Consider the following 25,212-nt stretch of genomic DNA (forward strand, 5'->3'; position numbering starts at 1 on the left):
CCCCCGCCAAGAAATAACTGTTGACAGGTTGGCTCTACGATCCTTACATTCAAGCTGTAGCGGAAAACATGTCCGTCCGGCACAAGAGCTCAGTTCACGAGCAAACCCTGCAACGCCCCAGACATCTTCACCCGAGGGTGGGACCGCGAAACATGCCTTTCCTAAAAACAACCAAAAGACAGCGGGACAGACGGGCAGAATCCGATTTCACCAGGTTCTTGGCGCCAAAACAAACCATCGGGTCCGTCCCCTGCCGGACCTATACGACACGTATTCGACAATCCTCCGCCTCGCTAAATAGTCCTGTCTAAAACGTCTCGAATACACACTATTTTACCTCAAAAGGCCTTCCGAGGATAGACAGTGACCTCTGGGGCGCATCATCGTTCTGTTCGAATACAAACACGGTTTTCCTATCATTTTCTGTTCATAGATTCCTCCGCCAGAAATTATATTCCCCGAGTCTTCACTTCCGGGTCCGCCATTTTGCTGCCTCCATTTCTTCACGAGGGGGGGTTAAAGGCCCCCAAAATATGCATATGTGAAAAGGCCAAAAAGTAACCGTCATTGACAGGGAGTCTTAACTAGAAAAGGAAACAGGACAAAACTGGCAGGCTCGGTGAAAGCACAGCCGGCAGCGTCCCGGACGAGGAGGTGAGGGGGAAAAAGAGATGCGTGCGCTCGAGGGGGCGTCAGGGCTGGAAGGGAGACTGCCGCGAAAAGTTGCACCGCTTTCCAGCTCGGCCCCCAACTTCTCGGTGCAGTCGGAGCGGCGCCCCCTCGCCAGAGCGGGGGCGGCTGAGGGAAGGAGAGGAAGGGGATGCTGCTGGGAGGAAGGGGAGGGGACTGGGAGGTGAAGAAGGGGGTGGGTGTAAGACCTGGGGCTGGGGAGCTGGACCGAGGGAAGCCAAGGCCACAGAGGTGACCGCTAGGGGGCAGCGCGGCGCGCGGGCCGGGGGCTGCCCTCGAGGCTGAGACCCTGGCTCCTGTCCCTAGTTGACCCTTTTTGCAGAAAGACTGAACATCGCTCTAATAGAGGAGAAAAAGGATTCCCTAACTCTCTGATCCCAGGAATAGCCTAAAGATTATTAATGAGCTCAGCAATCTGAGCAAGAGCAGTGAGGGCTCCGCCTCCAGTTTTTACACAGTTGTTTGTACAGCTGGCGCAGCAGTGGGGACGTGTGCAATAGAAAAAGGTCGTCATATCATGGACTCTTCAATTCCATTTCTCCTTCCTAACCATTCTCCTTTTCTCACAGATTTTCTTGAGCCCGCAGACATCCCATTCTTCTCTCCCTTTCCAGAAGGACCTTTCTCTCTCATCTCTCTTTTTAAAACATCTATGGAAAAGGATATTCTATGATTTACCTTCAGCAACTTAACATTTTTGGCCATCTGAGACTGTATTTTCATTGTACCATTTGATCCACCCAGTCCACAAGAGATGTTCTTAAGCATCTTTGTTCATATATGCTTTGATAACAGTGAAAGAAGTGCCCCACCTAAATTTTTGTATCAACAAGCAAAATTACTCTCTTGTAATAGAGTACGTTGTGAAGAGCTCAGGCACTTCATCAGTTATTTAAAAAAACTTATTGAAAATTATTGTGTGTTCATTTGGGAGGGGAAGTGGATGCTCTGTTATTTTATTCATCTATAAAATCCTGGGAGGCAAGTTAGATCAGTAGAGAAAGTGGAGGTACATTCACTAAGGGAGAATGTTTTCCTTTTGTTTTTAGTAACCAAGGGAGCTCAGAAGTGCCTAGACTGTCTCTTATCCTTACTGCATCTCTCATCTGGTGGTATATGGGAGAATGACACATAGTCCCCCCAAAATGCCATTATTTTAAAAATACATTTTACTTTTAAAAGCAAAGAGTGAGAATAAGGAGAGAAAAGACCCTTGAATACATATCTAGGAAACTTTTTTTTTTCCTAATGATTAATGCAACAGCCTATTCACATTCTGACCCCAAAGTTTAACTTACCATTTATAATAAGAAATAAGGTTTTTGGTGGCCTGTTTAAACAATGGGATGAAACATTTGGGTCACTTGTCATTTAGAGGTACTGATACACAGACTCATAAATATGATTTAAAAGTTATGAAATTGACATATATATGAAGGCAGAGTGTAGGGGTCAAAATTGATGGCTCAAAAATATTTTGTTAGAGTTCAGGAGCTGAGGACACCAGTTGCAGTGGGATTAAAATCAACCTAATTAAAGGATCTTGTCTTCCAGAAGTTTCAGCTTCCCAGGAATGTGAACCAAACTAGGTATCTCCTTAAGCAGATACCTCAGCCTACGCCTGAATATTTTTTTGTGGTAGAGAATAGAGCTGAAACTTCAATATTAGGAGAATTTAATCTGCTGCATGTCAACATTTCTCAACATTCTTTCCCTTTGTGATCAGTTATCGTAGAGGTGTTTTGGGTTTTGTTTTGTTTTTCATTTTTTGAGGGGGAGGTGAAGGAATGTGCTGTGTGACTTGAGGCAGGATCTTAGTTGCCTGACCAGGGATTGAACCCAGCCCCAGCAATGATAGTATCAAGTTCTAACCACTGGACTGCCAGGGAATTCCTATAGAAGTGTTTAGGGCTTGGTGATACTTTTTTTATATATAGATATAACACATTCAGGCAGGCAGATTCTTAACCACTGGACTACCAGGGAAGTCCAGAGGAGTGTTTTAATAGCTTGTTCAGGTAATGGTGATTATTCTTCTTCTATGTTACACAAAAACCCAACAAGTGGCAGGCAATTTCTTAAATGTTAGTTGCAGTGAGGAATCTGAAACCATGTCAATGAATGTTTTATACTTGATTACCTTAAAGCCCATTGATCTGCTTTCACTTTGAATGACCCTTTTTACCTGACCATAATTTTGTGACATATATGGGTCATTTGAAAAATATTAGTTCACCAAACAATGCCCATCATCCAAATGTTGATGTATTTTATACAATATTTTAAAATTGCAGTTATTAGTATCACCACTCATTTTATCAGAAAAGTTTATAGGGACTTCCTTGGTGGTCCAGTGGTTGAGAATTTGCCTGTCAACACAGAGACCCGGGTTTGATTCCTGGTCCAGGAAGATTCCATATGCCACAGAGCAACTAAGACAAAAAAGTACAAGATGAAAGCAAATAGATAATAAAAATTAGATTTATCAAGAACAGCCATTTCCTCGCTGGTTGGAAAATTTGTAATGTGTGGTGATTATATACCATTCAGACAATTCTCCGTAGCATACAGGAACTTATTATCCTCTGCAACTCTGAATTTATACCCAGGCCCGTTTCTAATTTACAACTGTCAATTTAAATGGCCATTTTGGTTGCTTTTTAAGACAATCTCCGTCATTTATTGCCTTTGATTTCATGTGTTTAATGCAGCATTTTTTTTTGGCTGTGCTGGGTCTTCTTTGCTACGCTTGGGCTTTCTTCAGTTGTGCACATGGGAGCTACTCTTTGTTGTGGTGCACGGGCTTCTTGTGATGCCCTCTCCTGGGTGGCACAGGCTCCAGGGTGCTCCAGCCCACAGGTGGACAGGCTTAGTTGCTCCCCAGCACGTGAAATCTTCCCAAATCCAGGGATTAAACCCACGTCCCCTGCGTTGACAGGCAGATTCTTATCCACTGCACCACCAGGGAAGTCCTCTTTTTTTCTTTAAATGACGGAGAGTTGACTGTATGCCTTTTACAAGGAAAAAACTGTCCTACTCAGATGCTTTTATTTTACTGTGAGCTTTCACAAAAATTTAATAATGCCAGCATTATTAAGTGAAAAACTGTTCTGATTTTAGACATAACTGTACTCTTAAACAAAGTATATAATCTGGCCAAACTGATGACTAAAAAACTCTAGGTGTTGCTGAGACACCTCTGACAGGTGCAGTGACATCTCTGTTCATTTTTGAAAAAGTGTCCTCCACGTACCCGAGTCTCAATATCCTTGGTTTGCCTATTCATTTTTTTGTGTGTGTATGTAACACATTATTTCTACCCATGGTTGTTTCGAAGGGATGCAATGCTGTTTTATTGAGTCCTTAAGCTAGAAAGGCAGCAATGTGTTTCATGTATTTTCAAAGTATTTTACTGGAGATTGAAAGTGAGGGAACTACGGTTTAGGGCCTGAAACTTTGCAAATACCTGACAGTTTGTATTGAAGTAGAAAAGAAGTGCCTTATCAGATAGTCCACTTGAGAAGTATCTTACATATATTCTAATACAGGAGGTCTTCTAAAAATATTTTTACAGGCATCTTTCTTTGTGTTTGAGTTACAGATTCCTGAAAATTTGTGTTCCTATGTATAAAGATGTCTTTGGTGGACTTAGGGAAGAGGTTGCTAGAAGCAGCAAGAAAAGGCCAAGATGATGAAGTGAGAACATTGATGGCAAATGGTGCCCCATTCACCACAGACTGGGTAAGCTTTCTTAATTATTCCCAGCGTGTGCTGTTAGTAGCCTTCTTCTTAAAGACTAAATAGTCTGAATTGATTTTTCTTTATTGTCTTTCTGCCTCAGTCTTCCTACAAGAGTTTCATTATCTTTGTTTCATCTGAATGTATGGTTTTCTTTTAGTTTTCCAGATTGAGTGAATCTCCTGTGGATAGATAGATGGTAATTGTAAGGTATTATATACTTGTAATTTTCTATAATGTTTTTTAGAGTATTTTCTAAAAGGTTTACTTCTCTCTGGAGTGTACTTGGGTTATAGGCTTCTGTAATTAGCTAGAAATTAAACAAAATCAGTATACTAAGAGTACATTTCTAAACTAATAAACTCCTGGTTTCCTTTTCTCTAAAATGTCCTCATTAATAAGGAGTAGCCTAGCCATTTTGTTTCCTTTTTCACTGTTAAAAAATGCTAAAGAGGAGGGTGTAATTTCATGAGTTCGAACAATCAGCTTGGAGAGCAGAGTGTCAGAAGATCCAGGGTCTAGGTTATAACATGGGCTTGCTTAGTATTCATAGATTTTGTTAGCATTGCTTAATTTTAACAATTCAATAAGCAGTGTCCTCTATTCTGAGGTGATTAATTCATAACTTTAGAGGCCAACACATCACAAAAAGGAAGAAAGGAAACCCAGGAGATTAACATTTCTATAAATAGACTTGAAAAGCACAGTGTGAGTTAAATCCAGTCAGGCAGAGAGACTGAATATATGAAAAGCAAAGAATAAATGAAATAGGTTTTAAATTCAAGAGCATAACCCAAAGAAAGGGATAGATCTCTGACCAAATGGATGCTGATGGATAACTCTGATAGTAACAAGATTTACTTTGAGATGATACAGACTTGTTTGTTGCTGTTGACACACTATTGCTAATCTTTTTTCTTTTGGCTCTTCATCTCATTAGTCTTTCTGCTTTGTTTTACTGTGGTAACAAACTTCTATTTCAACCAATTAGATTTGCATCCTAAATTTTACATGTCACTTTCTAGTTTTTGCCCTTTTCTCAAGAATTGTTTTGAACCTGCCTATCCCCCCACTTTGTTCCTGACTCAACATGCTCTCTTCTATTTTTTTAACCTTCTAAGCCCTGTTTAAAATCTTACCCTTTATGGAGTTTTACCTGTTAAGTCCACCTGACTTCAAGCCATTATACTTCACACTTATTTAATTGATACCATGTGTATTTGTCCATTAGTATATTAATTTTAATTAAATCATTTCTTCAGTTTATCTGCCCAGCCAGATTCTCTCTCCAAGGACAGGAACCTAGGCTTCTCCTATTCTTCATTTGTATCCCTCCAGTAAATGGCAAACCACTCCAGTGTTCTTGCCAGGGGAATCCCAGGGACGGGAGCCTGGTGGGCTGCCGTCTATGGGGTCACACACAGTCGGACACGACTGAAGCGACTTAGTGACGTTTTAGGACTTTGCACACAGTTGATATTAAATGAGTATTATTTCCCCACAGCTTGGAACATCACCCCTCCACCTTGCAGCCCAGTATGGTCATTATTCCACAGCAGAAGTGCTCCTTCGAGCAGGAGTTAGCAGGGATGCACGGACCAAAGTGGACAGGACCCCTTTGCACATGGCTGCAGCTGATGGACATGCACACATCGTGGAACTACTTGTTAGGGTAAAGCAAGAATAGTGGCGGGTCTATATTGTAAAAAAGACGAATAACCTTCCTATTTTCTTAAACAGGCATTAGGAAACTAGGTTGGAAAAGATTAACTTTAGGACAGTTTATACCACTGAGTTGTAGCTCTTTCAAGAGTCATCCTAGCTATGAGTATTTTACTTTCTAATCTTTTGAAGGCTAAACAGACTATTGATTTTTCTTCATTCTTCTTCTGCAGGTGTTCTTTGCTCTTATGCCTGTTTTTTCAGGCACTCAGCTTACTGTTAATAAATGCAACAAAAATCTGTTCTTTTCCCCTTTCTCTCCCATCTGTTATAATTTCCCAGTGATGTCCTTAAGAGACCCTCTCATTTAAGGCATTGTGTCTGTCAGCATGCAGGAGAATTTTAGACATGCTTTTCCCTTTGACATTTCTTAAACATTTCTAAATTTGAGTATGTGTAATCGCTATAGAAATCCTCAGTATCTGGTGATGGGATATTGCACCTGTGCTACTATAACCAGTATCTTTTTGAAAAAAATTACTTTTTTTATGACAGAATGGTGCAGATGTGAATGCCAAGGACATGCTAAAGATGACAGCTTTGCACTGGGCCACAGAGCACCACCATCGGGATGTTGTAGAGCTGCTTATCAAATACGGAGCTGACGTCCATGCTTTCAGCAAGTTTGATAAGTCTGCTTTTGACATAGCCCTGGAGAAGAACAATGCTGAGATTCTGGTCATCCTTCAGGTCCTGTTCTTTTTACACCACCACAGTATACTTTAGCTGAAGTTACGGATTTTTTGTAGGAGCTGAATCAAAACTGAATTTTCTGTATCTTATGAAAGTAGTGCTTTCATTATGTCTCAGTCTTGTGATTGTCATTAATATCTTTAAAAAAATTCTATAAAGCCCTGAGTTATTTGTGGTGATTGAAGAGCAATGTTGTGACCAGTACAAAAATAAGATTTATTTGGCTTTAGAATTTTTTTTTCTCCATGAAAATTTCCCTTTTTAATTAAGCTTGACTTGGGATAATATGAAAAGCCTCCTTATGTTTTATGAACATACATCAACTGATGTGAGATAGAACATAGCTCTAAAGCATATTGAGTCATAAGGAAACCATCTCAGAATTAAAAATCAGCTGTGATGGTATCATCCGTTGATTTCTTAAGCCAGTATGTGTATATTGTAAATAACAGGATGAGAGATACAAAGATTAGTAGGGCATAGCCCTGTCCTTGGAGTGTTTACAGCATAATGAAGGTAAAGACCAAATATAAAGCAGTATAATACTATAGTGATTGAACACTATGATGATAAACAGATACCTAGTAGGTGTTACGGGAGGGAGTTTTGATCATGCTTAAGGCAAAGATCAAAGTATATGTAGACTCTGAACTGAGTTTTGAAGGAGCATTAGGCAGAGATGTGAGAAAATGATGTTCTAGGCTAGAAAAAGCAAATCAAAGAGACAAGAGGTGTGAAAGGGCATGGAATGATCAGGAAAGAGTAAGTATTAATAGTTCTGTGCCTAGAGATTGGTCAAGAGAAGCAGAGTTTGGGAGTGGCAGGAGCTAAGACTTGAAAGGCTGAGTTCTGAACACACGGGTGTGCAAGATTGTGGACTATTTTGTGGTGTTCCAATGGAAGCTTTTAAATATAGGATTGATATGAGAGGGTTTTTTAAAAAGGTTTGAAGTGTGGTACACAGGCTTGAGAGAGAAGACAATGCTAAAGAACCATATAGTAGTAGTGTCAGTCATTCAGTCGTGTCCAGCTCTTTGTGACCCCACAGACTGTAGCCCACCAGGCTCTTCTGTCTCCAGGATTCTCCAGGCAAGAACACTGGAGTGGGTTGCCATTCCATTCTCCAGAGGATCCTCCTGACCCAGGGATCAAATCCATGTCTCCTGCATTGCAGGCAGATTCTTTACCGTCTAGTGACTTTCATTAGGCCAGGGAAGAGTCAATGAGGGCTAGAATCAAGGAAGTGATTTGGAGGGCAGAAGGGGCAGGTTCAAGAAGGAATTTTACGGTAACCATAAAATGGATAACCTGCTTCAATCGAAACTCTTAAAAAAATAAAATAGAGATAAGCATCTTTATGCCAAAATTGTGCAGATATCCCTGAAAGCAAAAATGCAACGTATGGAAATAAGCCTTTAAAATCTGGTGCTCGTTTGTTTGTTTGTTATATATTCTCTTAGGGATTTCTTCAGTGGCAGAATGGAATAAGTAGTTGGACAGAACTCTGGAGAATATTGTTCTCTGTAGATTCTCTGCAGGGATCTTCAGCTAGCGCCATGTCTTGTACATAATTGATCGTAGAATGTTAGTGCTGGAAATTCCTTTTTAGGCTCCCCCTTTTATTTTTCAAAGTAAAAACCAATGTCCAGAGAGGTTAAGTGAATTGTCTAAAGGTTTTTGCAAATATACACCTTTTTTTTTTTTTAAGGTAGAAATAATAGGAAAAACAACCTAAGCTCTCTGTTGCCCTGGTCTGAGAAAAAAACAGTGGTGTTAATGAGAACTCGGAGGTCCCCAGGACATTGTGTGCCAGAACTAATTCTGCCTGACAGAGCACTGGGGAGGAGGGGGCATGGCTGTTCAGTAACTGTATAACTGAGGCTAGTTAATAAGTGTTCTTACTTTGAAATATCTTGTGTTGTTTTATAGGAAGCAATGCAGAATCAGGTGAATCCTAATCCCGAGAGAGCCAACCCTGTGACTATGGCTACCCCGTTCATCTTCACGTCAGGAGAAGTTGTCAACCTCGCAAGCCTTGTTTCTTCAGCCAGCACCAAGACAACCTCAGGTGATGTTCTGATAATATGACATTTATTTTAGACTTAAAACGAACCTGAATTACAGGTTTTTAAAATAAGATGAATAGATACTCTGTCTGATATCCCCTCCTTTATTAAAATATTCCCCAAATGGAAGATTTATAATAGATTTTAAAGCTAATGCTTTATTCTTTCTGGAGGAAGGGAAGATCATACTTTAGGATTATACATAAATGCTTGACTGTGTTAAAAGTAAAATATTCTACAGATTAATCTGTTGAAGGGTTATGTCTGACCCCAAAATGAAAATATAAGATACTTTAATATGGTACTGCTAAGGAAAATAGTTAAATATTTATAGTCTAAATCAGTAACAAATACGAAAATAAACATAAATGGTTGTTGGATGCTGATATAAAAGAGGTAAGTATGGTTATTCCACTAAAGTTTAAGAGTCCTGATTTGTTCTTGAGAACATATAAAACAACAATATAGCAAAGAAAAGCCCTTGGTGCTGCTCTTTTGACACGTGTGTGTATTTGTTTTAATTCATTCATTTTTGGCTGCTCTCTCTGGGTCTGTGTTGCTACTCAGGCTTTCTCTAGTTGTGGCAAGTGGGGGCTACTCTTAGTTGGGTGCACAGGCTTCTCATTGTGGTGGTTTCTCTTACTGAGGAGCACAGGCTCTAGGAGTGTGGGCTTCAGTACTTGCTGCTTGTGGGCTCAGTAGTTGCAGCTCATGGGCTCTAGAGCACTAGCTTAGTAGGCTTGGTTGCTTTGCAGCAGGTAGGATCCTCCTGGACCCAGGATCAAACCGCGTCCCCTGCATTGGCAGGCAGAGCCTTATCTACTGTACCACCAGTACACAGTACGCAGTATTTATGTTTTAAATAAAATAAAATATCTATCTAGAAAGGAGCAAATCTAATTTTGCTGTACAGCAGAAACTAGTACAACATTGTAAATCAACTATAATAAATTTTTTAAATAAAAAGGAGCAAATCAAGTTTATTTTCAACATCTCCTTACAGATATTTGTTTTACAATGAGAGAAAATATGTCCTCGTTTAAATAAATGTTCCTACTGATCCTGGGTTTCATTTTCTGTTTCCGATTTTCATTTAAAAATTACAACTGTATTCATAGTTGTTTGTAAAATATCAGAGGAAGATCTTGACTAATGTATTATTATTGAGAGGCAGCATAAACTAGAAAGAATAGATACATATTATACAAAGGTTTTTGCATTCCAGAACTGCTTTCAAATACTGATTTATTAATTGACTAAGATACTTAGCAGCAGCAAGATACTTGATCTTAGAAATACTACTTACTTCCCTAAGCCTTCTGTACTTATATATTAAATTAGAATGTAATAATCTACTTCATGAGGTTGTGGTGAGACTGAGATTTTGTATTTCAGTACCCATTTTATAGCAGGGCTTCAGTAATAGCTCGGAGAAGGCAATGGCAACCCACTCCAGTACTCTTGCCTGAAAAATCCCATGGATGGAGGAGCCCGGTAGGCTGCAGTCCATGAGGTCGCTAAGCATCAGACATGACTGAGCGACTTGACTTTCACTTTTCACTTTCATGCATTGGAGAAGGAAATGGCAACCCACTCCAGTGTTCTTGCCTGGAGAATCCCAGGGCCGGGGGAGCCTGGTGGGCTGCTGTCTACGGGGTCGCACAGAGTCGGACACGACTGAATCAACTTAGCAGTAGCAGCAGCAGCAGCAGCAGCAGTAATAGCTAATGTTGAATGAAAATGTAACTTCTCAGTGAAGGTTGACTCTCTCATGCCCACAAGGGGGCAGTAGTGCCCTTCATTTTATAAGCTATCAACTGTCATTTAAAATTGCTATGCTTTAGTTTTCAGCTGGATGATTCAAAAAGTTTAGCTTAAATATATGTATATATGTAATCAGAATATTCACAGCCATTTGGGTTTGTTGTGGTTCAGGCCACACTGATTAGCGCAAGTGTTTTTTAATTCAAAAGTTTTTAGAAGCCAATAAAGTAATATGTTTACAACATGGGCTAGAATTAAGTCTTTAGTCTAACTACTGAAATTCTCCAGACTGTAATCTGAAATGATAAGCAAAGTTGAAGGCATGCAGCATAAAGATTCTTAGCCTTGGTTCCTGTGGACCTATATCATGCTTGTCATGTTGCTTCTGGCAAACCTACTCCTTTTTTCTCTTCTGTATGTTGACAGCAGCAAATTGAAACTGCTGAACCGTCACATAATTAGAGCTGATCTCTCCGGTGTCATCCTACTCATGAAGCAGTTCTACCTAGCTGTTTCCCTTTAGGGGATTGGCCTATCAGTGCAGATAAAAGAAAGGAGAAAAGTTCTGAGTCAAATTTGGGTTGTGTTGTTGAACTGGGTTTAAGGATTTTCTTTTCCTGAATGGTGGAGAAGCCCTCTTGTTTCCCATCATCCAGCAATATTTTTAGGAATTAACTGAAAGTGTGCTTCCCTGGTGGTCTAGTGGTTAAGAATCTGCCTTGCAATGCAAGCAACACTAGTTCAGGAAGATCCTACTTGCTGTGGAGCAACTGAGCCTGTGCACCACAGCTATAAGCCAGTGCTTTAGAGCCCCGGAGTCACAACTACTGAGCCCAAACAGTGCAACTACTGAAGCCCACACGCTTTAGCACCTATACTTTGAAACAAGAAAAACCACCACAGTAAGAAGCCTGTGCACTTCAATAAAGAGTAGCCCCTGCTTGCCTCAACTGGAGAAAAGCCCGAACACAACAAAGACCCACCACAGCCAAAAATAAAATAAATACATAAATTTTTTTTTAAATTAACTGTAAGTATCCTAGGATTGTCATTTTGGTGGATATTTTTGATACCAAAATCCAGACTGTAAAGATTGCTTTCAATTTTCCATTTGTGACTAAAGATATCAGTTATTATCAGTGCTACCATCAAACTGCAGTGACTGGAGAAGGCAGACTTAACTTAAATATTAATCAGGGCAAAAAAAAAATTAATCAGGGCAAAACAGAGTTATGAAGATAAATTTCCTTTTTCTGTAGAATCGTAAGATGCACTCCAAAGTCAAGTACGAATTGCCTTGTATTGGTTCATAAAGAGTGCAGGCTTTGGAATCTGACAGTTAGGTTCTGATCTGGGCTCTTGACATTCACTAGCTGCATGACCCTGAGCAAATTACTTAATTTTTCTGAATCTTAGCGACCACCAGTTTTCACTGACTTGGTGAGACTTGGTGAGACTGCCTAGCCAACCATAGCACATGCCCCTAAATCCTGATCTGAAGAGTTTATTTATATTAGCCGTATTCTGAGTAGGTAACAAATTGTCACTAACAATGCCATTTTCCTTCCAGAACAACAGCAGCCATGCACATTTCACTTTATTTGTTGGGGGTCTTGTATTAAAATGAAGCAATTAGCATTATTTAACAATAAAGTACTTTATTTTCCCAGAACTCTCTGGGATAAGTCTAAAGAGATCATTTGTATCGTCTCTTTTCAGTTTCAACTTTCCAATGTAGTATTCGGTCAGAATACTAAACCTAATTTTTCACAAATGTTCTTTCTTCATCTTGTTATGGAAGAGAATTTGGGTGAGTCATTATGTTTGAATTAGAGCGAGAACAAATACCCTTAGGTTGGAATCATCATGTGCTAAAAAGTATATACTGCCTTTTTCATGAAGCAGTTCTACACAAGTAGTCTCCTTTAGCTTGATGGCCTACCTGATTTGTCTTACTTGAACTTTAAGTATAACAGCCTTGTTTGTGTGTTTGTCTGTGTGTGTTCTAACTGTGATAATATAATGGCAGTGTATTTTTCATTGTTAGTGACTTACTGTCACATATATTACAACCTCCATGAGGGGTGTATCTAAAACTTGCTTGTTCCTCGTTTGTTTCATTTGTGAGTTCTCATGTCAGCACTTGGTATGATAGTCTGAGTGATAAGAAAAACATGAACTAAGCAGGAAAATTAGAGTACAAGCTGTAGCTAATCTTGCGCTTACAAGGTCATTAGATTGACACAAGCTCTGTCTAGAGGTCATGCACTGTGTTTCACTAAGACTATTTGGTTCCTTGAGTATGAGAGAATTAAAATAAGGATATCATTATTTTCTCCACCCTTATCTTCACTCCCACAGTCGTCATCCAAAAGCTTTGAAAGTATTTTGCAGATAACTGACTTTTTTTAAGGTGTGCAATTGAGAAAACAAAAAGTAAGAGTACATTTAGAGCTTCCCTGGTGGTTCGGGGGTAAAGAGTCTGCCTGCCAGTGCGGGAGATACGTGTTCGTACATGGCGCAGAGTAAGCCCGCGCCCCACAACTAATGGAGCCTGTGCTCTCGAGCCCAGGAATTGCAGCTGTGGAAGCCCTCGTGCCCTGGAGCCCATGCTCCGCAACAGGAGAAGCCACCGCAATGAGAAGCCCGTGCCCCACAGCTAGAGGGTAGCCCCTGCTCCCCGAAACCAGAAAGAAGCCTATGCGGCAGTGAACGCCCAGCACAGCCAAAATAGATAAAGCTAATTACGGGTTTAAAAAGATGAGTGCACCAGTCCACTTCATTCAGGAGACAAAATTATGTGTGGTATAGCTTGATTACACATAATTTTATTATTATATGTCAGAAATACTTACATATAATAAATATATATTATAAATATATAATTTATAAACTTAACTTCTAAAAACTTATTAGTAACAATGGATAACTATTAAGAGGTAAGGAGAACTCTAAAGAATATAGGAATAGCCAGTATGGGGAGCAGTCACTTCTATGTGATAAAACTTAATCTCTTGCCAGATGACAGGAAATATTTATAGGATTCAGCTTCAATATCACAAGGCACGGCAAAGAAGGGTGGATTTGGCCCCAAGCGGCAATTAATTTGCAATTGGTACAATAAGTTATCTCTGAAATTATAGTGAAAGACTTGGGGAAATGCAATTCATGTTATAAAAGTTGGATTTATGCAAAACTGTTGAGTAATACTTCCGGTTCATAAAATTAGGCATGCCTGTTGCCAGATCTAATGTACTTCCCTCTTGGAACTTAGCTGTAAGTATATCACATAGATAGAGGAAAAGGTTATGAATGAAGTTTTTTAAAATAGCACATCATGACATAACTAAACTAAGTAATTGTTATTTTTTAACATCAATTAATTGTACTATCCTTTGACATTCAAAATGTGAAACTTCATGTTTCTAACTGTCCTTGCCCTTGAGGTCAGTCCTAGTCTTCTCACCTCTCTGGTAAATAGAAGAGCTGGTGAATAGAAGAGGCATGACTGACTAAAGCCCAGGAGGGGCCTGTTCCCTCACCACTGCCTAGCTTGGGGTGAGGCATGCTCTGTATGCTTACTGCCGGCTGCCAAGAAGAGCTCTGTACAGCCAGCCTTGGGAGTGGTTGGAACTCTTGGTGTGTTAGCTGCTGATGCTCAGCCTTGACAGTGCCAAGAGAATGATCAGATGAAGAGAATGTAATGGCCCTATACCAAGCATATTATCTTAATCCACTTTAAAGGGAAAACTGTAAACCTTAAGAGTTTTAACACCATGATAATCGGTTTATATAAGTTTGTATTAGAAAGCAAGATTAAGGAAAAGCTGAGATTTTGATTTAATAAGCCATTTTAGTTCATCTCTATTCTCTCCACTGGACTTCATTTGCCTTTTTTATCAAAATAGGTGACCCCCATGCCTCCTCAACAGTACACTTCTCAAATTCTACCACCTCAGTGCTGGCCACCCTTGCAGCTCTTGCTGAGGCATCAGCCCCCCTCTCCAACTCACACAGAGCCACAGGTAGGTAAAGGATATCTGCTAGGTGAATCACTATTTCTTCTTTTGTTTTCAACTCTCCAGCAGATTTAATTTCCGTGAAATGTTAAAGAATTATGGTTAGAGACAACTAGGATAAAGGGATGTAGAGTCATTGAGCATCACAATGAAAAATCACTAAGTGATATAATCAGTCAGCTGAATAATGTCAGAGAATGTGTAAGTTACTCCTTTGTATTCTTGCAGCTTCAAGTTTGTTTGCACTGACTCAAGGTACATCAGATTGAAATGTTTAGTCTTATATAGCAGAGTTTTGGAAATACTCTGTGTTGTGTTTTGACTGATACTATCATAGAATGATTCAAAATAGCAGCCTAGATGTCTTGTATTAGAGCATCAAAATACATGGGACTGCTACCTCGCTCATTGTTATATCCTGTGTACCCCAGGTTGGCGTGCTTCATTTCACTGCAGATGTTATTTTGGCATTCCCAGTGGATTTGTGGGGATAAATCCTGTATAGTGCCCTTCTGATTTTAAAACAGAAAGGTTTCAGGTCCCTTAGCCAGAGCTAGTGGCCTCCAGGGAAAAGGTTTAAGACTTCATATAGGTAGGAGGCAAATAGATAGGGGTAAATAGTCATCTAGGAATCTTTCTGGAGCACTCTGGCAATCTGCTCCATCATAAATAAAAGCAGATTGTTGATTTCTTTCTGCCATAGACATTTAGATGCTGAGAACGTTCCTCCAGTTCTGTTTTTCCAACTGGTAGCAATCATAACGATCTCTACTCAGATGTGTATGAATGAGCAGCATGGCAGAGGAAAAAGCAACATATTAAACTTGTGCTTGTTAATTCTTTTAATTTGCTTTTTGATGTTGGATAAATCATTTGACTTCTTCAGGTCTGTCTCCTCATCTCTAACATGGTAGTTGGATTAGATTATCTATCAGGGTCCTTTCAGCTCTAACATTTAACTGTTTTTTGCTTCTAAGAGGTGTGAATGCTCTATTTCCATTGAACTGCCTGAACACATCTCATGTGGATAGTCCCTACCCCTGTTGCAAAGTTCTCCTTATGACTCTTTAGAGACAGAAATTTCATAGTAGTAGGAGCTGTCTCCCCTAATGGTTACTGGGGATATTGACTAACCAAAGTGAAAATCTTTATTCAACATGATACATGTAAAGTTCTTATTAATAGAAAAGTACTGGCCCATAGTAAATAGTGTTCATTGCTATTAATGTTATTGATCAGTCACATGGGAGAAGCCACCTGTTTTTGTCTATTAAACTTCTTCAGTGTTTTGACTTCTTGACATGTTATTTTGTTAATTCTCTATTAAATGCCTTTATTTCTTATAGAAATAGGTCTACTCTAATTTATAGTTATAGTTCTAGGCTCTATAGATTTATTTAGACTTTCAAGATACTTCCTGAAGAAGGAGTCCCAAGATCAAGTATGTTGGGGAAACTCAGCATATCTTATTTTCTGTTAGAGAGTCACAATGCTTATTTGTCTATTAGGGTCTCTGATACTTACTACAAAATAAAAACAAAAACTTAAGCATATTTAAACAAACATTTTGAAAATGTATTTGTACATAGAACCCGTCTGGTGAAAGCTAACATGTCAGTGAAAACATTTTAGAAAATACTGTTCTAATGCATTATTTCAAGTTTTTCTCTTCCTGATATTGTCAACTTCATGGAGGCTGAAGTTACTCTACTCCTGTTTTTTTAAGCTGTAATTTTATATTTACTTTTGTCCTCTCTAGCTAATTCAGAAGAAATCATAGAGGGAAATTCTGTTGATACATCAATCCAGCAAGTGGTGGGGAGTGGAGGCCAGAGGGTCATCACCATAGTGACCGATGGAGTCCCTCTGGGTAATATCCAAACTGCAATCCCTACTGGAGGCATTGGCCAGCCATTTATTGTGACTGTACAAGATGGACAGCAAGGTGAGTTGTCCCGTGTGGACAATTGTTTATTAAAAGATATTTTAGACACTCAACACACCTCTAAAAATGAAGCATTAGGGCAAGTTAGGGGGAAATGGGAGAATGCCATATCCTAGATGGGGCAAAGAAGCTCTGAAAAAGAAAAAAAAACACCCGAAACCAGTCAGATTTTCCTAATATATATAAAATATGTGAGTAAAACCAATAACCTGATAGAATAAAGAGCAAGTATTGCAAACTAGTAGTTCACAGAAAATACTGATGGTTCCTTAAAAATAGGAAAATTTATTTCATTTATGGCAAGAGAAATATAAATACTGCACCAATATACCATTAAAGCACGATGCTGTCAAGGGTATGGGGAAACAGGCACTCTTATAAATCACTGGTTAGAGTGTGAATGCATCTTCTGAAGAGCAAATTGTCAACACGTATCAGTATTGAAGCTGCACATACCTTCTGGTTAAAAAGTTATTTTTCTATGAATTTATATTCACATACACAGAAATGAACTATATACTAAATTATTTGTTACAGCATTATTTGTGATTATCAGATTAAAAAGAACCTAAGTAGAAGTCATTAATGGAACTGGGTAAATAAAATATGGTATACCCTACTTATGCAATGGAATACTATGCAGCTATTAAAACCAATGGGGAGGATTCTTATATACCAGTATGGTCTGATCTCCAAAATACCTTAAGTGACAAGAGCAAGATACAGGCAGTGTGTAGAGTATGCTACACTGTATTTTTTAAAGGGATAAGTTTATATGTATATTTGCTAATATATTTGTAGACTTAGACTATCTCTGGAAGAACATTCAGAAATAACATTTAACATTGGTTCCCTTCTCGCAGGGCACCTGGGCAGCTAGAGATGGACGAGAAGCTTTTCAGTATATATGCTTTTATAGCTTTCAATCTTTGAACAATCTGAATGTATTAGTTATTAAAAGATACTTAAGTAAAAATTTTTTTTAAAAAAGAGAAACTAACATTGCAACTTCATTCCTCAGAAATACTAGAGGTTGAAAAAGAAGGGTTGGTATCATTGCCTTTTGTGTCATCAGCAATTTGAGTTGGCCTAAATAATTATGAGGATTTTATAATTTTTAAATTATTTGAATTGATGGATCTTTGCAGTATAGGAAGAAAGAGTAGGAGTTAAACCTTTATAATCCAAGCTTTGGTATCATAAATTCTTGGAATTTTATTTGGAAATATACTACTGATGTTTTTATGGACATTATCATTTAAAGTTTGGGGGAGCTCACAGAGTAGGTGAGAGACTACTTGGAATTAATTAAATGAGAATGGATTTTTTTTTTTTTGCCTTTTTAAGATCAGAGTTGTTTTAAGGGAAAAAAATAAAAATTTAAGGTCCTCTGGCTTGTGGGATCTTAGTTCCCTGACCAGGGATTGAACCCATGCCCCTTGCATTGGGAGCATAGAGTTTTAACCACTGGACCACTGGGAAGGTCCTAGGGAGAAAAAAAATTTTCAAGGTTTTGCCTGGATAAACTGCACTACTTTTTACAGATGCATTTAACCAAGCTCAAAGAATGAAAGCCAAAATTTTGTGAATTAACTGTAAGAAATTTTAAATTCCAGACAAAACTTCCATTTCCACTTAGCAGATATCTAAGCTGCTTTCTACTGCTGTCAATTGAAGCTATCAATTTTTGCTTTAAACGAAAATCATAATGCATCCTAAAACCCAAATATAATTTTTTAACTTTTTATTTTGAGATAATTGTACATGTAATTGTGCATGATAATTCATGTACCGTTGTAAGAAATAATATAGAAGGATCCCGTATATCACTCAGTTTCCCCAAGTGATAACATTTTGAATAATAGTACAAATATTTTGTACTATTTTGTGCATGTGTGCTAAGTCGCTTCAGTCGTAATTCAACTCTTTGCGACTCCACAGACTGTAGCCCACCAGGCTCCTGAAATTTTTTTGCAGTTTTCTCTGCCTTCATTTGTGAGTTTGTGTTCTGTGCAGTTTACTGTATGAACACCACCACAGTTGAGACAGAAAGCAATTCTGTCACAGGGATTCCTTGTGCTACTCTGTATCTGCAGGCACTTCCCTTCCCACCCCATTCCTAACCATCGGTGACCACTAATTCGTCTGTTCTCTATTATTATACTTTCGTCATTTCAAGACTGTTATAGAAATGGAATCATATAGTGTATAGCTTTTTGCAATAGGGTTTTTTTTCTCAGCATAATTCCCTTAAGGTCTATCCAAGTTGATGTTTGTATCAGTAGTTCGTTTCTTGTTATTGCTGAGTAGTAGTCCATGGTATGGATGTACCATAGTTTATTTAATCACTTAATTACTTAAGTTGTCTCCAGCTTTTAGCTATATATGAATAAAGCTGTTATGACTCATCATGTACAGGCTTTATAGGAACATAAATTTTCAGTTATCTGGAGTAAATGTCCAGAAGTATAATTTCTGGGTCATATGGTAAATACATGTTCAGTGTTGTAAAAAAAATTTTTTTTCTGCAGTGACTATACCATTTTATATTTTCACCAGCAATTTATGAATAATCCAGTTTCTCCACATTCTTGCCAGAATTGGGTGTTATCACTATTTTTAAAATTTTAGCCATTCTGATAGGTGTGCAGTACATCTTGTATGTTGTATGCATATGTGTTGACCCTTTTCTCACTTATCCTTGAGAAGAGAAATAGTTAAATTAGATATATCTGATGGTAAACTGCTTTCAGGAAAGGTTTTTAAAAATTCTTATTTAAGACATTATACCTACTTTAGATTCCTGCAGAATTACAAGCTAAGTGGTCACAGCTTCTGATCTGTAGTCAGACACTTTTTTTTCTTAATTAATTAATTTTTTTTCAGACACTTTTATATAAAAGCTTCAGGCTTGGGTCTTAACTGCATGGCTTCCAAACCTGCAAATCATTGTCCTTCCTTTCTGAAGTCGTCTTTGTCTTTCTGTTTTTAAAAAATGTGTATTTGGCTCTGGGTCTTAGTGGCACATAGGGTCTTCATTACATCCTGTGAGATATTTAGTTGTGGTGCACGAACTCTATAGTTGAGTGAGGCATGCAGGCTTAGTAATTGTGACATTCCGGCTCCACAGCACACGGGCTTCAGTAGTTGCCACATGTAGGCTTAGTTGTTCCAGGTCATATGGGATCTTTGTGTCCTAAAGAGAGCTCAAACCTGCATCCCCTGCATTGCAAGAAGGATTCTTCATCACCAGGGATGTCCCTCTGAAGTCTTCTTAGTGCCTCTAATCCTTTCGGTTTCTCTCTACAAAGCCATGCCTTACCTGTTGATTCTAAAATCCAAAGAAACATGAACAGTAAGATACTAGAGAATGTGTTTCAGTTTGTTTTCCTATTCAAAGTAAGCAAAATCTCTTTGTTTTACTGTGTATTCATCACCTCCAATTGGTGTCCTTTGGCTTATAGTTCTAACTGTACCTGCTGGTCAGGTTGCAGAGGAGACTGTCATTGAGGAAGAGGCAGAAGAAGCAGAGAAATTGCCACTGACTAAGAAACCAAGGATAGAAGAGATGACAGACAGTGTGGAAGAAAGCAAGGTAATATTTTTAGCAGTGGTGGAGAGAAGGCAAAAGACACGAAAGCCAGACTTCTCAAGGCCTGAACCCTTGTCTTTTTGTCTGCTCTTAGGAATCCTCACCTGTGTGGCTTACTTTTACAGGAAGGCACTGAAAGAGAGCTACTTCAGCAGCGCCTCCAGGAGGCTAATCGAAGAGCCCAGGAGTACCGACACCAGCTCCTAAAGAAAGAGCAGGAGGCAGAACAGTACCGCCTCAGACTGGAGGCCATGGCCCGACAACAGCCCAATGGAGTTGATTTTGCCGTGGTTGAAGGGGTGGCTGAGGTAGATGCTGTAGTAGTCATGGAGGGGGCAATGGGAGAGAGAGAAACAGAAGAGACTGGGGCAGCAGGGACCACAGAGCCTCACACTGGAGTTTCCATGGAAGCTGTTTCAACTTAATGTGCAAGGGCCACAACTTGTACTGTGTCCATCCTTTTCCTCTTAAAAAAAATACAGAGGACAAACTGTGTAAAAATTAAGAATGTCCTAAAGAAGAAAATTATAGCAGGGTACAATGCTATCGGCTACAACTTGGGCTCAGGAAAGCTCTCTATGCAACTGGAAAATTCGAAGCCCAATTTAGGGAACACGTCTTCTGAGGGTCCAAAATAATAAGGACCAGATTTCTCAGCTCACATCATTGCTTGAAGCACAGTGGTAAAAGAAAGGTGGATGTTATGGACCAATTGTTTTTTAAATAACTGACTTTCTATCAGAAGATTTTGAAATAATATTTCTAATATGGACATACCCAGAGCCTTTAATAGTCAAACCATCAAGTGACCTGAAACTTTGCCTTAGATTTATGATGTGTATCCATTAGGGAAGAAACCTAGTTGGGAGGAGGGATTAGATGTAAGCTTTGGGGAAGACAAAGAAATATATTCTGCTTCCAAAGGAACAGGCAGGCACTCCCCACTATGCTGAGTTAATTTCACTGAGAAGAAATCACCTAGGTAAATCTGCATCCACTGTGTGTCCATACCCCAGATGCCAGTTTAAGAAGCTAAAATAGAATTTTTAAAAACTGAAAAGAAAACTTGCTGATGTGGGAGACGTGTATGTAGATCCCACAGCCTCCAGCTGCACCTCTGCGATGCTGGAACATGGCCAGAAAAGAGGCTCATGGAGTTAGGAAACAGTCTGGTCTCAAGACACCAACTTTGCTTTGGCTAGATTTTATGAAATTGCAATGAGGAGGGTAGTCTGTTGTCAGAACAACTTGCTTCCAAGCATTTATTTATGTAATGTCAAGCTTTAATATCAACTTTTTAAAAAATATTAATTTATTTATTTTAATTGGAGGCTAATTACTTAACAATATTGTATTGGTTTTGCCATACATTGACATGAATCCACCACGGGTGTACATGTGTTCTCCATCCTGAACCCCCCCTCCCTCCTCCCTCCCCGTACCATCCCTCTGGGTCATCCCAGTGCACCAGCCCCGAGCATCCTGTATCATGCATCGAACCTGGACTGGCGATTCGTTTCACATATGACATTGTACATGTTTCAGTGTCTTCCCCCAAATCATCTCACCCTTGCCCTCTCCCACAGAATCAAAAAGACTGTTCTTTACATCTATGTCTCTTGCTGTCTCACATACAGGGTTATCGTTACCATCTTTCTAAATTCCATATATATGCGTTAGTATGCTGTATTGGTGTTTTTCTTTCTGGCTTACTTCAGTCTGTATAATAGGCTCCAGTTTCATCCACCTCATTAGAACTGATTCAAATGCATTCTTTTTAATGGCTGAGTAATATTCCATTGTGTATATGTTCAACTTTTTAACTTTATAAAATTTTGTTGAGTTTGCTAAGTGTGCCTTTCTGTGGAACTTACATGGTATCCACTCATATGCAAGAAAAGACAGGAGGAGAGATGAAGGCTGAGGACGTTGTAGAGTTTTTATCCATCTGATTTGGGATGCGTACACTGTTTGTTTTCTTAAGGTCAGGTCTTGTGTAGAGCTTTTGTGCTTTATAGGTGCTCAGTGTGTTGGCAGAGGGGATAAAGACAACCAGTGCCATAACATAAGGAACCAGAGATTCTGGCCAGATCTTTGTCACCTTATTCTTTTCTCTCCCACCATGCCTGCTGCTTTTGCCTAGACACTTTAGAAAGTGTTTCATTGCTGGGATTTCTTGGAGTTTTTTTTTTTTTTAAAGAATGGGAATATGGGTGGAGAGGGAGAGAGGTTGTGAAGAGGTCATCATCCTGGACTTGCTTTGTTATAAATTAGAAGCAACCAGAGGGAGATGTGAAGGACAGGGAAGCCTGGTGTGCTGCAGTCCACAGGGTTGCAAAGAGTCGGACACAGCTGAGCAGACAGAACGAGAGGGAGATGTGCCAGCTGAATGACTGTAGAATAAGGTTTTCTTCATTAGCGATCATGGGGAAAACATGTATTCTTAGTTTGGAATAAAATGTGACAGTTAACAGGGTTCTATTTACCTTGACTACTGAAGTAATTTGCTACAGTTTTCCAGAGCAGAATCATTTAGGGCTCAAAATAGACTGTAAACATAACTCCCCAAACCAAATTTAACAAAAGTGAAAAGAAAAGTGAAAGTGAAGTCACTCCATCGTGTCCGACTCTTTGCAACCCCTTGGACTGTAGCATACCAGGCTCCTCCATCCATGGGATTCTCCAGGCAAGAATACTGGAGTGGGTTGGGTGCCATTTCCTTCTCTAGGGGATCTTCCCGGTCCAGGGACTGAATTCGGGTCTCCCGCATTGCAGGCAGACGCTTTAACCGCTGAGCCACCAAGGAAGCCCTGAAAGAATTGGCTATTAGAGGCTTATAGACAAAAATATCAGTTTTGAAATGAATGCTGGCTATGGGCCACCTCAGCTAGGTTTTCTCCATGGACCAAGTACTGAGCACTTTCCAGATGATCAGAGATGAGTCTGCACCATCGGGGATGGTGGAGAAATGCAGTGCAGCCGCCTAGGTAAGGGTGAGTGTAAAATGGTGGTTTCTGCTGTCAAATCGTCCTGTGTCTGTTTGCAGTGTTTTTGCTTTTTCTGAGTCCCTTTGTGAATCAGGTGCTAACAGTAAGCTGCTATTGTGTTCCATTTCAGAGCTTTAGCTTAACTATAGAGGGACCAAATGTTATTTTAGATGTGTTTTGTGTGTGTTCTTGGTGTATATATTGACTTTAGTTCCTTGTTTTTTGGTTTGTTTGTTTATTTTTTCTTTCCTGTTAAGGAGGTGGAGGTTAACCTTACAGAAAATATCTAGGTCCAACCAGCTTACTGTCTAAGGTAGCTTCTGATGGAGGTTGATTCCATCCAGCACGCCCTTCTGAGTATACAGAGCCCCTACTGTTTAGAGGTTCTTATTCTTTTTCTGTAAAAGCCTATCATTCCCACTCAGAAAAATATCTAATATAGCCCAAGTCATTTTTGATGATGGGGTCTCTGAGATAGGGGGTTTAAGGAGGGATTGGGTTAGGGAGAGAGAGAAGGGCAATGTTTGGAAAGGGGTGGGTACTAAAAGGGCATTTGTTTTTATTTACCTGGAATAGACCATTTAGCATTCCAGAGAAGGAAAATAGGATTTGATCTCTAGTTGTATTGCCATAGAGAGAATGGTAGGTCAGGATCCCTTGTAGTAGTTAATATTAATGACATTATTGGCAGTACCATTATATGATTTTGCATATTTTCCTGGATCAACCTTGGAAGTTGGGAAAGTGTTGCTAGGTCTTCTGGGTTTGGGAAATCCAACTGCCCTGTTGGCAGGGTTGGATTACAGAGACTCAAATAACAGACAGGTGGTTCAGAGATGGTACTTGAACAGGAAAATCTGAAACCTGGATAACTGCCTATTTTAAAATAAAGCTGCTTTAATAGTATCAGTATTAATATAGAAATTTTAGGCCCTACATTTACATTATGGTTTTAAGCTTCCCCCTAAATAAGAGAAGGAAATAAATCTTAATATTTCTGTTCTTCTTCCCAGCTTCAGGGAAATTATTTACAAATGTATAGATGGACATTCCCTTCCTATCACTACCTCTGTGGGATCTCTTAATTATAATGCCATAGTTGAGGTCTCTTACTTGAAATATGAGAGAACTTGGCTTTAGGTTTTCTGTATTTTGAACTCAGCACCTTAAAAGAGTTTCTTTTTTCTCTGTCATATCTGTTTCATTATTTTTGGCTTTGCCTCGCCCTCTTTTTCAGCCTTCGCATTGCTTTAGTAAGATTTTTGTGTCTGCTCAGTAATACTAGAAATCTGTGGCATACAAAATGGCTTTCCTTTCTTTCTTTATATTGCTGTAAAAGAAATGAATTTACCAGAAGGCTCTCCAGTTGAAGTTAGGTATTTTGTGACCAGTGCATTTTTTTTTAACACCCCTTTGCTGCATGTATATTATTGTGTATATTTATAAATACATATGAATTTTCCCACTTTTCTCTTTGTTTTGAGGTCCAATTCTAAAAAGTACCTGGTAAACGCTGGAAATATTTTTTATCTCATTAAACACTTTAGAGAGGGTTTCTTTCAATTCATTAAAGGGACTGAGGAAGAAAAAGCATTACTTTGGCCCTTTTCTGAGAGGCACACTCAACAGGGAGTAATGAGAAACCTGAGGAGTAAGGCCCTAGGGAGAGCCAGTACCTAGTTTTGCAGAGATTTCTTTAGCATATAGTGTGGTGACATCATGTAAACTGAAAGCTTCAGAGCAGAGTCGGGGGTAGAACTGGAGCTGCCTTTCCACAGAGCAAGCCTCCTTTCCACCCCTGTGGCAGCTGTTTTGACTGACATTTGCATAATTTCTTATACTTCTGAATAGGAAAGAAACTCTAGGTAAACGTCCGTGGCAGAGGGTGCAGACATTCTATATATTTGCTTTTCTGGTTTAGATACCTCATCCTTTTAAGAAAAGATCATTTTGAGAAATTTCTGTGGCTCTCTCCTAACAAACATCATGGATCCCC

At 39.2% G+C, this 25,212-nt stretch overlaps 1 protein-coding gene across 2 annotated transcripts; it reads left to right on the plus strand.

Moving 5' to 3' along the window:
- Nucleotides 1-335: 335 nt before the first annotated feature.
- Nucleotides 336-22,080, plus strand: GABPB2 (GA binding protein transcription factor subunit beta 2). Of its 2 annotated transcripts, XM_069541748.1 has the most exons (9): nucleotides 336-654; nucleotides 4,292-4,431; nucleotides 5,933-6,100; nucleotides 6,646-6,840; nucleotides 8,773-8,911; nucleotides 14,582-14,698; nucleotides 16,452-16,637; nucleotides 20,102-20,232; nucleotides 20,355-22,080. In XM_069541748.1, the coding sequence occupies exons 2-9, from the start codon at nucleotides 4,324-4,326 to the stop codon at nucleotides 20,652-20,654; spliced, it is 1,344 nt and encodes a 447-aa protein (XP_069397849.1). In that variant the 5' UTR covers nucleotides 336-654; nucleotides 4,292-4,323; the 3' UTR covers nucleotides 20,655-22,080. The 2 variants fall into 2 exon arrangements, with proteins under 2 accessions (XP_069397849.1, XP_069397855.1); XM_069541754.1 differs by lacking the exon at nucleotides 5,933-6,100 and having other exon boundaries at nucleotides 481-654.
- Nucleotides 22,081-25,212: the final 3,132 nt, after the last annotated feature.

This window comes from Ovis canadensis, chromosome 1 (genome assembly GCF_042477335.2).
Source record: "Ovis canadensis isolate MfBH-ARS-UI-01 breed Bighorn chromosome 1, ARS-UI_OviCan_v2, whole genome shotgun sequence".
Lineage (NCBI taxonomy): Eukaryota > Metazoa > Chordata > Mammalia > Artiodactyla > Bovidae > Ovis > Ovis canadensis.